We start from the raw sequence: 14,475 nt of genomic DNA on the forward strand, positions 1-14,475 counted from the left end.
TTCATTGACATCACAGCAAATATCGCTTTTAGCTTTAGTAAGGCTTCAAGTATAACTACCACTCCCATTAGAAAAGCTTTGAAAGGATTTGATAAATTATAGCAGATCACACTGCATAAACTTTTTGAATATCACTAGAACATTAACAAAATGCTGTATAAAAGAGAAAAAAATTATTTCTTTTTGCCAAGTGCATTTTTCAACACATCTGTAAAAATTATTAAATAATTTATAAATTAATGTTTTCCGAATTATTTAGCTAACATAACATTTACCAAAATGAACATAATTTGAAACAAAAGGCACTTTTTGAATTCCAACCTACTACTAAGAAAATGATGTAAATGGCCACTAGTTTTCGGTCTATGTTCTGACGTTTTAAACTCTGAATAGTGTCAGACAAAAAGCTTTAGTTTACTAAATGTTTGCTTTGTTCAAAGTTATTTTCAAATTTTGTACCACCAAAAGATTGTTTAAAATAACGAAAGAAATTATCCTTAAACTTAACAAAAACAGCCCGTGGCCATGATATGATAAGTGCTAAATTCCTAAAGCTTTCTGTTAACATCACTGCATGGCCTTTGGCAAATATTCTGAACAAATGCATCCTACAAGGAACATTTCTTAGTTTGATGAAAATGGCAGTTGTTTCTTCTGCATACAAAAAGAAAGATCCATTCAACAAAGAGAATCATGGACCTGTTAGTGTTCCAATATTTCTGTCTCAATTTCTCAACATGAACTTCTCTGAATTTTATTTGTGCCTACAGAAAACATTTTTCATCCCAGCATAATAAGATTAATAGAGGAGTGGAAAACTAGCCTAGAAGCTAACAAACACACTGCAGATGTACTTATGGATTTATCCAAAGCCTTTGACAGCCTCCCCATAAATCTACTAATGGCAAAACTAGCTGCTTATGGAGTTGGTATAAATTCACTCAAATTTTTACAGAGTTATCTCACTGACAAAAAACAAATGGTGAAAGACAGTGGATATTTTAGTTCATGGTGACCACTTAATCAAGGAGTGCCTCAGGGCCCAATAATTGGACCATTGCTCTTCAATTTCACTTCACCCAGGAGTGATTCCTATGTAACTTTGCAGGCGATAATACGATTTATGCTATGAATGCTGATGAACTATATAGATTAGTACAGCATAACACTAGTAAATGCAGTTGACTGGTTTAGTTCAAATCATATGACAGCCAATTCAATGACATTTCAATCACTAATTGTTGGTAGTAGCGACAATCACATTACAGAATTTCACATAATGATAGCTTCAAAACAAATGTAAGTAGTGAAGTAACTCTACTTGGAATTCAAATCAATGAACAACTGAAATTTGACTGGCATATTGATTAAGTCTGCAAAAAAGCTGCCATTCAGCTAAACGCAATAAAAAGATTAGCTTGGTTCATGGGTAGCAAAGAAAGAGTGATAAAATCTATCAGCTTTTTGGGTCCAAAGATTTGGAACTTCCTTCCAAATGAAATAAAATCATCAAAAGATGCAAATCGATTCAAAGTTCTTATAAAAGATTGGTAACTTCCATAATGCAATCTCTAAAATTGCTCCATGTTGTTAAGCTAACAGTATTAAATATATTATAATTATTATTATTTTGTAAAAACAAGCTAGCCAGTTACAAATTACCCATGTAATAGTGAGATTTGTAGTTCTAACTGGAATTCAAAATGAAAAGTTTCCATAATAATTAGGCAGGCTTGAAGCTTTACTACTTACTTTCTGATCATCAAACTCTAGCCGCTGCCGAAGACTATTAATGGCAATTCTTTGCTCCAAAGGAGTGGCTGATGTAAACTTTGTTCTAGGAATGGTTGCTGGGGTGTGCTTTTTGCGATTTGAATTTCCTGGTGAGGAAGCTGCACTGCTTGTGTCTTCTAATGTTTTGCTGTACACTTTGGGCAGTGAGGAAGCTCGATCGGAATCCTGTATGAAAAATTCTTTTTAGTAGCAAAAGCAGCCATGATGGACAAACAATTTCAAGAATGGGCAACATTTCAAAAAGCCAGAAAATACAAATATCACAAATTTCTCTAACTGTCTAAATAGAGTAATCATTCAGCTATGTTAGCAGACAAAATATCCAGCAGAACAAAATATTTGTCTATTTGTTCTTATTTTAGGTAAATTTTCTGGCAATTTCCTCATCATGTTATGACCCTTTACCATGACATTCTTCTGGTGCCATTCATCTAAACATAAACATATTTTATCATTATTCCTTCTTTCTCTTTCATTTGCAGCTAATAATAATTTCTTCTTTAATCTTTCTATCAAAGATAATTCTTTTGCATGCCTAATTTTAATTCAGTATGTTCATTTCTAAATAATCAGTTGAAACATTAATATGGTTAGCCATCAAGACAAGATGCACAGGGAACAGGCAATTCAATGCTTGAATTTTTGTCTTAGTTCTTTTGAATTTTTGTCTTAGTTCTTGAGTTCTTAGTTTCCAATAACTTCCTGAAATGAGTCTATAAGTTTTAAAAGATTAATTCATCTCTTTTCAGATCGTTTCCAAGGCATTTTCTCTCTCCTTGAGCGATGATGTATGAGTTATTGTAGTCAATAATCTATGTGCACTGCAAGTCGGCAATTCTTCTCAAACTAATAATTCTCCTCAATTTACTGTGTGCTGTATTACTATAATATTGCCTTTAGCTATAAAACTTTGTCTATGATTCAGTGGTTTTATGCTAATATCTTTGAAATCATGAACTTTTCTGAAAGGGGCAAGAGTAATATCCAATCACGAATCAATAAAGGTCTCCACAGCTCAAAGAAGGGGCTGAGAATCAGGATAATTTTTGGACAGCCATAAAGATATTCAAATGATAAACCTGAGTCTCACAAGTCAACAAAGGCTAAAAGTGTATGGTTTGAAACTTCGAAACATTGGGCTTTGTATGAATAGGAGAACATGGGAGTAAACCATGAAAATATTCAACAAGTGCAACAAAAGAGGTGGGGGCGAACAGAAATAAGCTTTTGACAAATTTTGATGCTCAATTCAGAATGAAAAAAAGGGCTTTTAGATTGCCTGGTAGTAGTGGTGGCACACACTCACAAAGATTAGTACTTGTCTACAGAATATGGGTGTGGCCTGCCGCAGACCATGCCCTGATCAAACATTTATAATGAAAGAAACATAATTTATCCATTAAAAGTTCCAAAAATAATATAACACATTCTGTTTACATTCTGTCTGAATCTATGACTATTTATGTTGATGCAATCTGTTGCAGTGTCATTCATGAGAAAATCGTTCATTGCAATGCTGATTTTTTCATACAAGAGCTGGTGAGAAACTGTCTAGACCCAGACATCCCAGACAAAGGGGTCACAAACTCTTTGGCGTGAACTTTCGAGAGGCTACATGAAGGGGTGCAGATTTTGGAAGCCATAGATAGGCAATCTGAACAGAGGAATATCAGGGTCCTGTGCTCTCAGTCAAAAGCCACTGCTATTTTTTCCAAGAATTACGGTTCTAAAACTGCCAGAAGTTGGAGGCACAAAGACCATCATGGATCATGTTTTGTATCTAGAATCTGGATTTCAGACAGAGACAATGTGAATCGATGTTACTCTCTAAAATGTTCATAGACAATCAGTTAGTGTCTGTTAACTCAGGTGTTGCTTGTGGGTGAGACAACCCAATGATTTAAGGGTCGAAAAACTCTTAATACTCCCAAAACCGGACAGTGCAATGTGCAATTTCTTGTATTGTTATCAAACCATTGCAGTCAATTAATTGCAGATAAAATTGATATTAATTCACAGAAATCCAGCAAACAGGTACTTGACAACATAAATTCATTCTTATTGATTCCATTGTTGGATCAACTCATTTCATCTTCATGTCGGCAGTACTAGGAATGCAAAACTAATACTGCTGAGTAATCGATCTCCTGTTTGATATCTTGAATACAAGGAAAAAGAGAAAAATAAAATGGTACTAGACTACTACCGTTAGTACCACTTTATGCCAACACTGGCTGGTAGCAAGCCCCATGAATAAATGAGGCAGTCTTCGTCATAAGGAAGCCATGCGTGCAATTCAAACTCTTACATATCTGGCTATTTCAGACCCCATTTACACTGTCCTGTTCAAAAACGAAACCGCGACAGTTCAAAACAGAACCATGATGGTATAAAATTTGTCCACTTTTGTAGCAGGGTCAAAAACTATTCCAGATAGCAGAGCAAAAAAGTCTTGTTTCTAATGTGTTAGCGTAAATGAAAGGGCGAGCTGCGATCGTTTGTCGCAGTTCCAAACTTGCACAGATCAGTGTAAACAGGGTACTGAGTTCAGGAGCATTGTGGCAAATTAATTCTGGAGGGGGCCAGAAAGAAAAAAGAAGCCTGCTATGCAGACACCTGATGGCCCCCTGGCAAAGAATAATGATATTAGCCTTTGGTATGACAAGAGGACCATTAATCTTGATTGTATCTCAGACGACCCTTTCCATCTTCCATTATGAACTGTATGAAAACACAGATGGAAGGGTGAAAAAATTAAACCTAGAAAATGCTTGGTTTGGTTGATTTCAACATGATTTCAACATGGCCAGATTAAAAGTATGTTTGGTTGTATGAATCTAAGATGTGTGGTTGTTTTGAAAATTGATGGAGAAGACAGGTGATTGATCACTTTTCTTACGCAATTTAGGAGGACACTAAGATGTAGTCTGGTATTAACTGTATGAAAATTAAGATATCTAAATATATATATATATATATGTATATATGATTTAATATTTACCAGAAGTGGCAAGGGTCTATTAGGTGGTGTGGGTCTGCTTGGCCTATCAAAAGTTTGAGCTTCCTTTTCATCTGAAAATGTGCGGTCTCCACCCACTCTTTTTGAAGCTGATCCACCCATGCCTCTTTTTTTCACATTTTCCTTGGGTATCTCTGATAAGTCAGGCATACTCTTCACTAGTCTGAAAGGGAGAAAAATTATTTAATGAGTCTGTAAAGATTGATTAAAGTCGAACATTTTTAGAAATTTGCCTAACAATCACAGGTTGCAATAAGAACCTTTTCTCTCTACAGTCCAACTCAAGTTGTCTTGCAACATGTTTTAGGAAGAAACTGTGCCAAAATAAAGTTTATAAACGTAAGGCCAATGCATATTTCAGGCCTTGCCCGGAAAGGCGCTCGATCGAGCGCGCGCGCCTAGAGCGCACCCAAAAAAAACCTTGGAGAGCGATTTATAGAGCCCCTCAAAACGTAAAAACAATATTAACACGGAGCAAAATAAATTTTTGGAATTGGTTGAATCAACTTGATCAAGCATAAACAATCTTCCCAACAAAGCAATATTATGATTTGCGTAAGATTACCCCTTGAGAAAAAATTCAGCAAATTCAACGTTGGGTTTTCGATATCGTTGGGTTTTCGATATCATTTTTAATCTAATAACCCTCTAATAACCATCAAGGACACAGGCCATCAAGCCTATTCTCCGGCAGATTTATTTGATTTTCGAGCAAGCGTTAATCTTCTATTGAAGTATATATTATTTTCTGTTTTTCTTAATAACTTAGAATCGCCTGTGCAAATCAGCGATCACGTTTCCGTCCAAATTATCGCATTGCTTTTCATTTGCTTTTGCGAGTAGTAGATGTTCTAGCGTTTCTTATAGATTGGATAACATGAAAAAAGGAAACAAAGTTAAATGTTCGATTTAAAGCCATGCGTTTTGATGAAGCAATATGTGAAGCTAAACATAACAGTAGTGATACTGACACTGATAAAAGCACATCAAATGATGGCAACTTACATATCTAGAAAAATCTGAACAATTTTGCGACTTTATTCTATTATATTTCTATATTTATATTAACATAGTGTTTGTTTCATGTTTTGTTATTTCATATTATGGTGCTTTCTGGTATCACCGTTGAATTTCATATTTAACATTCTACCGAAGCTTTCGATATGAAGCTCTCGATCTCCTAGAGCTCTCGAAGGATGCTCTCAAGGAATTTTACTTAGAGGTGCCAAATAGAGCGCCTAGAGTTTGTAAGGGGCTCTTTTTATGGAGCACCTTCATTTTACTTAGAGCAAGGCCTGATATTTGCAGGCTTGTTGCTTTGGCATACCCTGTCACAAGGCCCAAGGGGCAACAAAAAGCATAGCCTGTCACATATTAAATTTAATTTCATTTAATCAAGCTAAATATACAATTATATATATATATATAAATATAATACAATGAAACATTTCGTGCTGTTTTAAAATCATGCCTTTTTAAAACCGTGCTGTTTTCAAATTGTGCTGTTTTTATAACTGTTTTCATATCCCTTTTGGTGAGAAATTTTTGAAAGTTGGGGCCAAAATATTAACATTTATAAAGGGTTTTATGAAGACTGCCACCATTGTTGGAACTGCACCTAAAACATTTTGAGCATCAAATTTAGTAAATATCCCTGGCTATATTCATAAGCTTTCATTTATCGTTATGCCACCAGAGATATTCATTGTTAAAGTTGTGTGAAAACTGAAGTGATGACTTTTTTTTAAGAATGCAGGTTTTTAAGGCTCCATATATACTATGCATGTAAACCTTTGTAGAAATAAGACAAAACACCAATTACACTTCATCACATGCCTAAAACAGTCTAGGGGTGCGAAATGCCACACTTGTGCTAATTTATTCCCAGAAAGGCCTGAAAACTGCATGAAATGGTTACCGAGCTTTTATCTCAACACAGGATAAGTCCTTGATTATTAAAAGCAGATTTGGGATCAAACTTCAGGTTAGTGCAAAGAAGGTCAATCTGCAGATGTCAATAGATGGCAAATTTTTGCTGCATCTAATTCTAAGTTAGAATTTCTAACTATGACCAGTTGAACACTTAATTCGCTCTATCAAACACACGATTTGCAACTTAGATGATTAAGCAGAAATATTTGTCTGGTATTCCTTTTATTTGGGCCTAACACAGACGCCCACACTAACAAGGGTTTAGGCCTACTGACTGGTTGCTGCAGCAATGGTTTTCCTCTGACCCTGAAGCATAAACGAATACCTTTCACATATAACTGGATCTAATAATTTTAATTACAGGAGAATAAGAGTCGAGAATGTTGAGAATATATCTAAAAATAAGGCTTGGACAAAATCAACGAAAAACAAAAACATGTAGATCGACAACAACAGGGCCTAATTGGCAAACTTCCTTGGTGTTTCACCTTCTTTAAAAGTCAAATTTCATGCAATTAGCATTTTAAACTAAAAAATAATAACGAATAATATCCAAATTAAAAAACTGCTGAGGAATTTAACAAAAAATAGCACGCTTACGCATTTGCATCGGCTGCAATCGCTCTACATTAGTAAATTGAACCAACAGCCACACATCATATTCCTTCCTTACTTTGCGTTATTCCCGTGTTGCTGCGCGCCAACTTCAAACAACTTGATTGGTCAGTTCGCTGTGGCGAGAGTCGGCGCGTCCGAAGGGAGATTGGGTATTAATTGCATGTGACCGTACACAATCTGACCAAAAAATGTTATATAAACTTTTCCAGTGCCATATTAGTGTATTTTTGCACTCTTAGTGAGTTTTGTCATGTTATTTTGAACTTACATCGCTGATGATATGTGCTGCGTAAATCGTTCTGTTTCAGTTTCATAAAATACCGTAAATCCTCGAATTGCCCCCCCCCCCTCGAATTTTTGCTTTCAGTACTTTCAGTGGTAATTAATCAAATGCTCATAAAGAAAATTCTTACTAAAATAAGCAAGGTCTTTTAATAATGTCTTTTTATTGTCTACAATAATTTCATAAGCTCTTCCCTTGTATAAGCCCTCCTCGAATAAGCCGCAGTCCAATAATATCAAAAATAAATAAGCCCCCAGGAAGCTAATTCGAGGATTTACGGTATGATTGAAAATGTTGTCCTCTCTATTCTTTATAATCTTCCACTGTTTCCTTGTTGCGTTTCATGTCTTCTATTTTCAAATGCCTATTCCTTCTTTAAAGAGGGTTGAAATTAGTTAAATGCTGGACAGGGCCAAGTTGCAAAGATAATATATTGTATTTGATAACTTTGATGTCATCTCTTCCATTGTGTGGCTGAAGAAACAATGGATTTGTGGGTGTTGCTTTACCCTATTTAGAGCGGCTACAACATATAACTACGTCTATTCCTTTAAATGCAATGCGACAAAATGACAACATAATACACAACATTAGAACTGAGGAAATGCACACTTCCTATTTTTCTTGTCACTTTCCAAACTCAAAATGCAACCTTTAAATTGCAGTATTGTGTTGCAAAAGGATTTCGCGCACTAACTAACTGTTTGTTACTTCTAGTCAGGTAGGGTATACCGTATACCGTATTTATTTCCTCCAGTTCGGATATGAGAAGCGTTGTCGGGACTAGATATCTCGGTCGGGATTAGATATCTCGGTCTGGGTCAGTTTCGTTTTGAAATTATAAGGTAACATTATAATCCATCATGTGATCATAATCTGTGCAAGCAGATTGCGCGGGCAAATGATTTGGAGGCAAACAAAAAACTTGCTTCAGGTCAGGCAGTGGTGTAGCCAGGGTTGGATGATTAGAAGGGCAAAGAGGAGTGCGGGGAAAATTTTTGTTGACCACAGCCTTAAGAATGTCGAGCAACGTTTTATTTTAAAAACGTTTTCGACAAAAGCTATGACTAATCAAACATAATAACAGTCATATGTAGCTTTCTCTCACTGAAACTCTCCATTCTAGGCCATTCTACAACGGTTCTCCATTCTCCTCTCACGTTTATTTCTGAATCGAGGAAGCGCTGCGAGTCGGGCGAGGAAGCTCTAAGTGTAGAAACTAAATTGTTAGCAAATATCTAAATAAAATAAACAATATTCAAAAGCTTCAAACTAAGCCCATTCTCCTAGGAGCAAAATCCTTGACAAGCATTTCAGCTCTAGTTTTTTGAGGATTCCAGTATTTAAAAAATTTATGGTCTATTTTATCGGGAATGTCTTAAAAACGTGAAAAACTTATCTAAAAAAACCCTTATATAAAAATGAACGGGAAATTGAAAGACATACCGAATAACAGCCGAGGCCCCCCTCCCGAAATGAAAAGGGAGCTAGAAAATATTTGCGAGCATGCTCTTTAGATTAGTTTGAAATACAATCTGGAATATTTCTAGCAGTATTTTCTTTGCAATTTTTTTAAATATTTTACTTTTATCTGAAATATCAACCACCACTAACCCCCTCAACCTGATTTGTAGTTTTCTTGGAAACTAGTTTTCTGAGCATTGTGGGACCGCCTTGCTCCCCCCACCTCGCTACGCTATTGGCTTCAGACAAGCCTCTTTGGGTCTGTAATAGAGTAAGCTTTCGCGTTATTATTTTATGCCTTTTTTCATTTAAGATTATGCTGCGTTACGCAGTATTACGCATATCGCGCAAGGTCATTGTTCTAGGAATTTCTCATCAGGCATTACATTCACAAATGTGCGTGGCGCAGCATGTCGATCTTTTGTCTAAGGATTTACCCTGCATATGATTTGCTGAGGTAATTGTATTCTCTATTACTCAGGGACGGTGCCACGAAATTGAGCCTGGGGGTGGGGGGGGGGGCTAAGAATCAAGTTAAGTGACATGGGAGGATCCATCATGGTTGGGTCCGACGCACAAGAAATTTTTTGAAATTAAGCCTTCTAGAATGGCTAAAAGTGCATCTCCAAGAAACAGAAACTACTTGAAATTTCATGCTGCAACTGTGTGACTGCAGTTATACATCTAAGTATCTAACAAAATATTTCTTCCAAGAAACAAGTCGCTCACTTGCTTTTCGATTGACTCGAAAAATACCGACATTTTTGTAATTTTCTCTTTTCCACACTACTCTTAGATCCCGAATAACCGTCCCCCTATTTTTTTCAATCCCCCTGCTCTTATTAAGGCCCCCCCCCCGCTTGTTGAATTTTCAATTTTGTAGGAAGGCCCATCAAAAACGGTGGACAACTGAGGTTGAGTTTAACCAGATAAAGAATGAACACCTCCCATTCTAAACAGTTTCTAGAAAGATAAGTAGCCTATTCTATCATTTCTTTGATATAACCTGGGTACTTTACATAAAATATAGAGTATGTAAATTCATATTTTTTATTTATATAGAACTATATTATTATTATTATTTTTATTATTATCCACATAAAGGATAGCGTGGAGATCCATCTAATTTCAGGTCCATAACACTCGAGTCAGTACCGCTAAAAATATTCACTTCTTTCTTGCGAGACTTCATGTTTGATTTTCTTAAAATAAATGGCTATATTGAACATCAAATTCAAAAAGGCTTCACGTCTAACATCTCTGGCACTCTTGAACATACTTCAGTGATGGCTCACATTATCAACAAAGCACGTACAAAACAGCGCTCGCTGGTTGTCACTCTTCTTGATCTCAAAAATGCCTTTGGCGAAGTACATCATAATTTGATACCCACTATACTGTCTTATCATCATATCCCTGACAACATACAGCTTCTTATCTCTAGCCATTACACCGATTTTAAAACCTTTATCATGACAAGCCACTATAATACTCCTGCTATTCCAGTCCGTCGTGGTTTGCTTCAAGGCGACTGCCTCAGTCCCCTACTATTTAATCTATGTTTCAATACTTTTATACAGTACATAAAAGCTGAGAAATACAAACAGTTAGGGTTTTCCCTACCTGATCAGAACGACCGTATGTTTCAACCAGTCCATTGGTTTCAATTTGCTGACGATGCTGCCGTTATCACCAGCAATGAGAAAGAAAACCAACTTCTACTGAATTGTTTCACTCGCTGGTGCCAATGGGCTAACATGATCATACGTGTCGATAAATGCATCATTTTTGGAATAAAGGAATTTTTCTCACGTTTTCTTCAGTATCAAGCTAAGCTTTGCATAAACAAGAAGTCTACCCTACCTTTCTCGAATGAAAACTTCGGTCGTCACTTTGACTTTTAAATGACAAATCAAGAACATAAATCCGATCTCGTATCATCACTGTCCAACATGCTTAAACAAATTGATTCCCAGTTTCTTCATGCAAAAAATAACATACGTCTTTATCACAACTTTGTTCTTTCCAAAATCTCCTGGAACCTTACTGTAGCAGATCTTTCAAAGACGTGGGTTGTCGAGAATCCAAATACATCCGCCAGTGGCTCGACCTCCCAATAAGTGCTTCCTTCGAGTAGCATTATTCTTTCTAAAAACCAGTTTTACCATCCACCAAATTCCTACAGTGTCAAACAGTTTTACGCAACGCATTGGACAAATCCGGAATTACATCCTTTTTAACTTTAGTTGTTTTACTTTTTTCTCAGTTTTTCCTTTTACCTTACGATTGTTATAGTTTTTTCTTGTAAAACCAGGCTAGCCAATTGCAAATTACCTTGTAATAGTGAGATTTGTAGTTGTAGTTTAAGTTGAATTGAAAATGAAATGTTTCCATTATTATTATTATTATTATCATTATTATTATTATTATTGTTATTATTATTATTATTATTATTATTTTATATTTATATTTATATTATTTTTTTTACTTTTCGGAAATCTTTGGGACTACTGATCAGTGTTTTGGACACTTGAAAATAATATAGAAGCGCCGAACGAAAACGAGGCAGCAAGCAGCGAGGAAAAATGGCGTCAAGACCCGGCGGTATTGCCCACAAACTGCATGCAGTTACACTTGTAAGAAGTGGAATTGGAAGGCCGTGGTGGGAGAAGCGAACGCTTAAAGTGCTGCAGCTCGAAAGACTTAAGCAGACTGTTGTGCATAAAAATACCCCAGCTATAAATGGACAAATAGCCGCGGTCAAAAACCTCGTAAAAGTTTCTCCTATATTGTTACACGATGATGATTTAGAAGGAGCTCTGGAAGCATTCCAGGCAGTTAGCCTGGACGACGTCGAGCTGGACGGAAATTCTACACGATGTAAAGCTTTCCTTGGCACGGATGGAACCTTCGACTTGCATGGATTTTTAGAGTATCATAAGAATGTGCTTTCTAATTTACCAAAGAAGCCAAAAGAAACAAACTTGAACACAGATTTGAAAAAGAAGGCAGGAAAAGGCAGAAGGCAGGAGAGGAAATGACGATTTTTCGATGCGAAATCGTGACCAGGACTTGCTATTTATTATAGAAAGAACAATGAAATTGAAGGCCTAGATCCATTAGATACAGTCACAGATTGCCTTATATTGAGTATGTATACATTGATAAAAAATTAACATTTCTCTTTTTTGTGTAGCGAATTACACGAAAAGGTTGCCACTGACAAAAGCCTTTCAGATTTACAAAAAAAATTATTTTAAGCTCCTGCCTCAATTAAGCCCCCCCTCTATTACCATCCCCCTCTCAATTTTGCCCCCCCCCCTCAAACAATTTTTCTCTGATGCCAAAATAAGTAAACTTGACAAAATTCACATCATGTTTATTGCAGTCTCGACGACAATCCAACTGAAAACAAAGATTTAATGTGCATTAAGCACAGGCCATGTGAGAGCCTTATACCAAAATTACAGGCTGTTGGTACTCAGAAGGATGAACTCAACCTTTTCGAATACTTGATATCACAAGGCATCATTGCCCTAAAAAAGATATTTTAGAATTAACAATTGATTACAATGACCATGACAAAATTACTGAAGTAGAAGGCTGATTCAATGTTTTTTTATTTTGCAAATAACAAAAATTAGTTTACCACTATAAATGGTTTTTAATTACAAACTATTTATTGACCTTCTCTCTCAATTTAGCCCCCCTTCTATTAAAAGGCCGCATTAAAGTGCTGAATAACAATAAGCCCCCTAGAGGGCTTAAAAGTGAATTTACTGTATATTTTCAATTATAAATTTTTTTCACTAAGTCATTTGAACATGCTACTATACTTCTAAAAACTTTCATTTAAACATTTTACTTAATGAGCTTTTCAATATGTATAATATATGATATATATATATTATATATGATACATATGATACACATCTTTATTCTATGATTATTTTGTCAGCCTTAATTTATGACATCACCTTGATTGAGTATGTCTTCTGCATGTAAAAATTAGCACTCACTTTACAGACAATTTAAAATGAAATAAGAAGTAAACACTTGCAAGTACTTTCGAAACATCTTTGCCTGCATGTCTCAGTGAGAATTGGTTTATTCTCCTATATGGTTTATAAAAGCATTAGCACTTTTGCAAGAGCCGGAACAAGGATAGTATTTATCACATTGACAAATAGCAACAACTTTGTTTAAAAACTTCTACCAGACATCACATTTGAATCTTGCAGCTGTGATAGGTACCTTACAAGAGAAACTTCTTTATTTCTACTTTTAAGAAAACATAGAAGATCTGATCTGAGGACTGATGGTGGGTTTTGGGACAGAGTTTGTGAATTTGGCAAAGAGACTTGTAAAGGAGGAACTGGTACTAGTACGTTTCTCAGGGGATCATATTTTGGATCTTCTGAGAGCAATGTCCATGGTAAAATTTGTGAAAATTTAGAGATAGGTGACCTAACATTGACAAGAAAAGGGTTTAAGAGACTTATGAGGTTGCAGTTGTTGATGAGGCGAACGGCTTTAGATTGTGTTTTGTCAACAAGGTACAGGGGACATTTAGGAGCACCCAAAATATACCACTTCTAAATTATTGCCAGGCCATCAGTGAGTTCTGTTTATAGCAGGATTCTGTTTAGAATCAAAGGAGAAATAAGGGCTCAGATCAGTGTCATCAAAAAAGAGTGAAAACTTGTAGCTGTGAAAGTAAGTGGATCCTTTATGGAAAATATGAGTTAAAAACAGGAGATATGACAGAACCTTGATGAACACCAGCATTAACTGAATGGGTCTTCAAGAGGAAGTCATAAACTCTGATGGCTATGGACCCGTTGGTCAGAAAGCTGCCACTCAAATTTAAATGGGTTTATACAACTGTGCAGACCATATATGGGGAGTTTAGAAAAAAGAGCTTTGTGCCATACATGATCAAGAGCTTTAGAGATGCGGAAAGAGATCACTCTTCTCTCACCAGAGGATTCCAGAGTAGAAAATCAAACACGAGGGGCAATCGCTTTAAGATCATCAGTAGATCTTGGTTTGGGATATTGGTGATCAGAAAGGAGTTTTTTGATTTCAAAAAACGTAGGCAGTTGTTGGAGATAATGTTTTGCATTGTTTCAGATATGAGTGAAATGATAGGGATTAGATGATTATTGTTGAGGTCATACTTGCACCCCCCTTTTTTGGGGAGAGGGAAGGTTTGGGCTAGTTCTCAGGTGGTTAGAAAGATACTGAGCAAATAGGAGAGCTGGAAAAGTTTCTTAAGAGCTGGTGCCAGTTTTGGGCAACAGGGTTTGAGAAAAATTGCTGGTATACTATTGGGTCCTGTATTTGTAGAAGTGTTAAGTAGGAG

The 14,475-nt window shown here is 36.0% G+C and overlaps 2 protein-coding genes across 2 annotated transcripts in view; one reads left to right on the forward strand and one right to left on the reverse strand.

Annotated features, from left to right (window-relative positions):
* LOC135686693 (uncharacterized) overlaps window positions 1–7,497 on the reverse strand; it is a 29,721-nt gene extending 22,224 nt beyond the window's left edge. Inside the window, exons 1-3 of the mRNA XM_065202983.2 lie at window positions 7,346–7,497; window positions 4,796–4,976; window positions 1,753–1,959 (exon numbers count right to left, since the gene is read on the reverse strand). Coding sequence (XP_065059055.2) covers window positions 1,753–1,959; window positions 4,796–4,963 — 375 coding nt within the window. The 5' untranslated portion in view covers window positions 4,964–4,976; window positions 7,346–7,497. The remainder of the gene's footprint in view (window positions 1–1,752; window positions 1,960–4,795; window positions 4,977–7,345) is intronic.
* A 4,164-nt stretch (window positions 7,498–11,661) lies between these two features.
* LOC148960158 (uncharacterized) lies at window positions 11,662–13,402 on the forward strand. Its single transcript, XM_089109015.1, has one exon. It carries the CDS (start codon window positions 11,696–11,698, stop codon window positions 12,149–12,151), a length of 456 nt encoding a protein of 151 aa, XP_088965141.1. The 5' UTR covers window positions 11,662–11,695; the 3' UTR covers window positions 12,152–13,402.
* Window positions 13,403–14,475: the final 1,073 nt, after the last annotated feature.

The sequence above is a fragment of the Rhopilema esculentum genome, chromosome 6 (assembly GCF_057945365.1).
Source record: "Rhopilema esculentum isolate cy_ngs chromosome 6, ASM5794536v1, whole genome shotgun sequence".
In the NCBI taxonomy this organism is placed as follows: Eukaryota; Metazoa; Cnidaria; class Scyphozoa; order Rhizostomeae; family Rhizostomatidae; genus Rhopilema; species Rhopilema esculentum.

Coding starts and splice junctions, on each gene's coding strand:
- LOC148960158 (XM_089109015.1), top strand. CDS start 11,696: ATGGCGTCAAGACCCGGCGGTATTGCCCACAAACTGCATGCAGTTACA.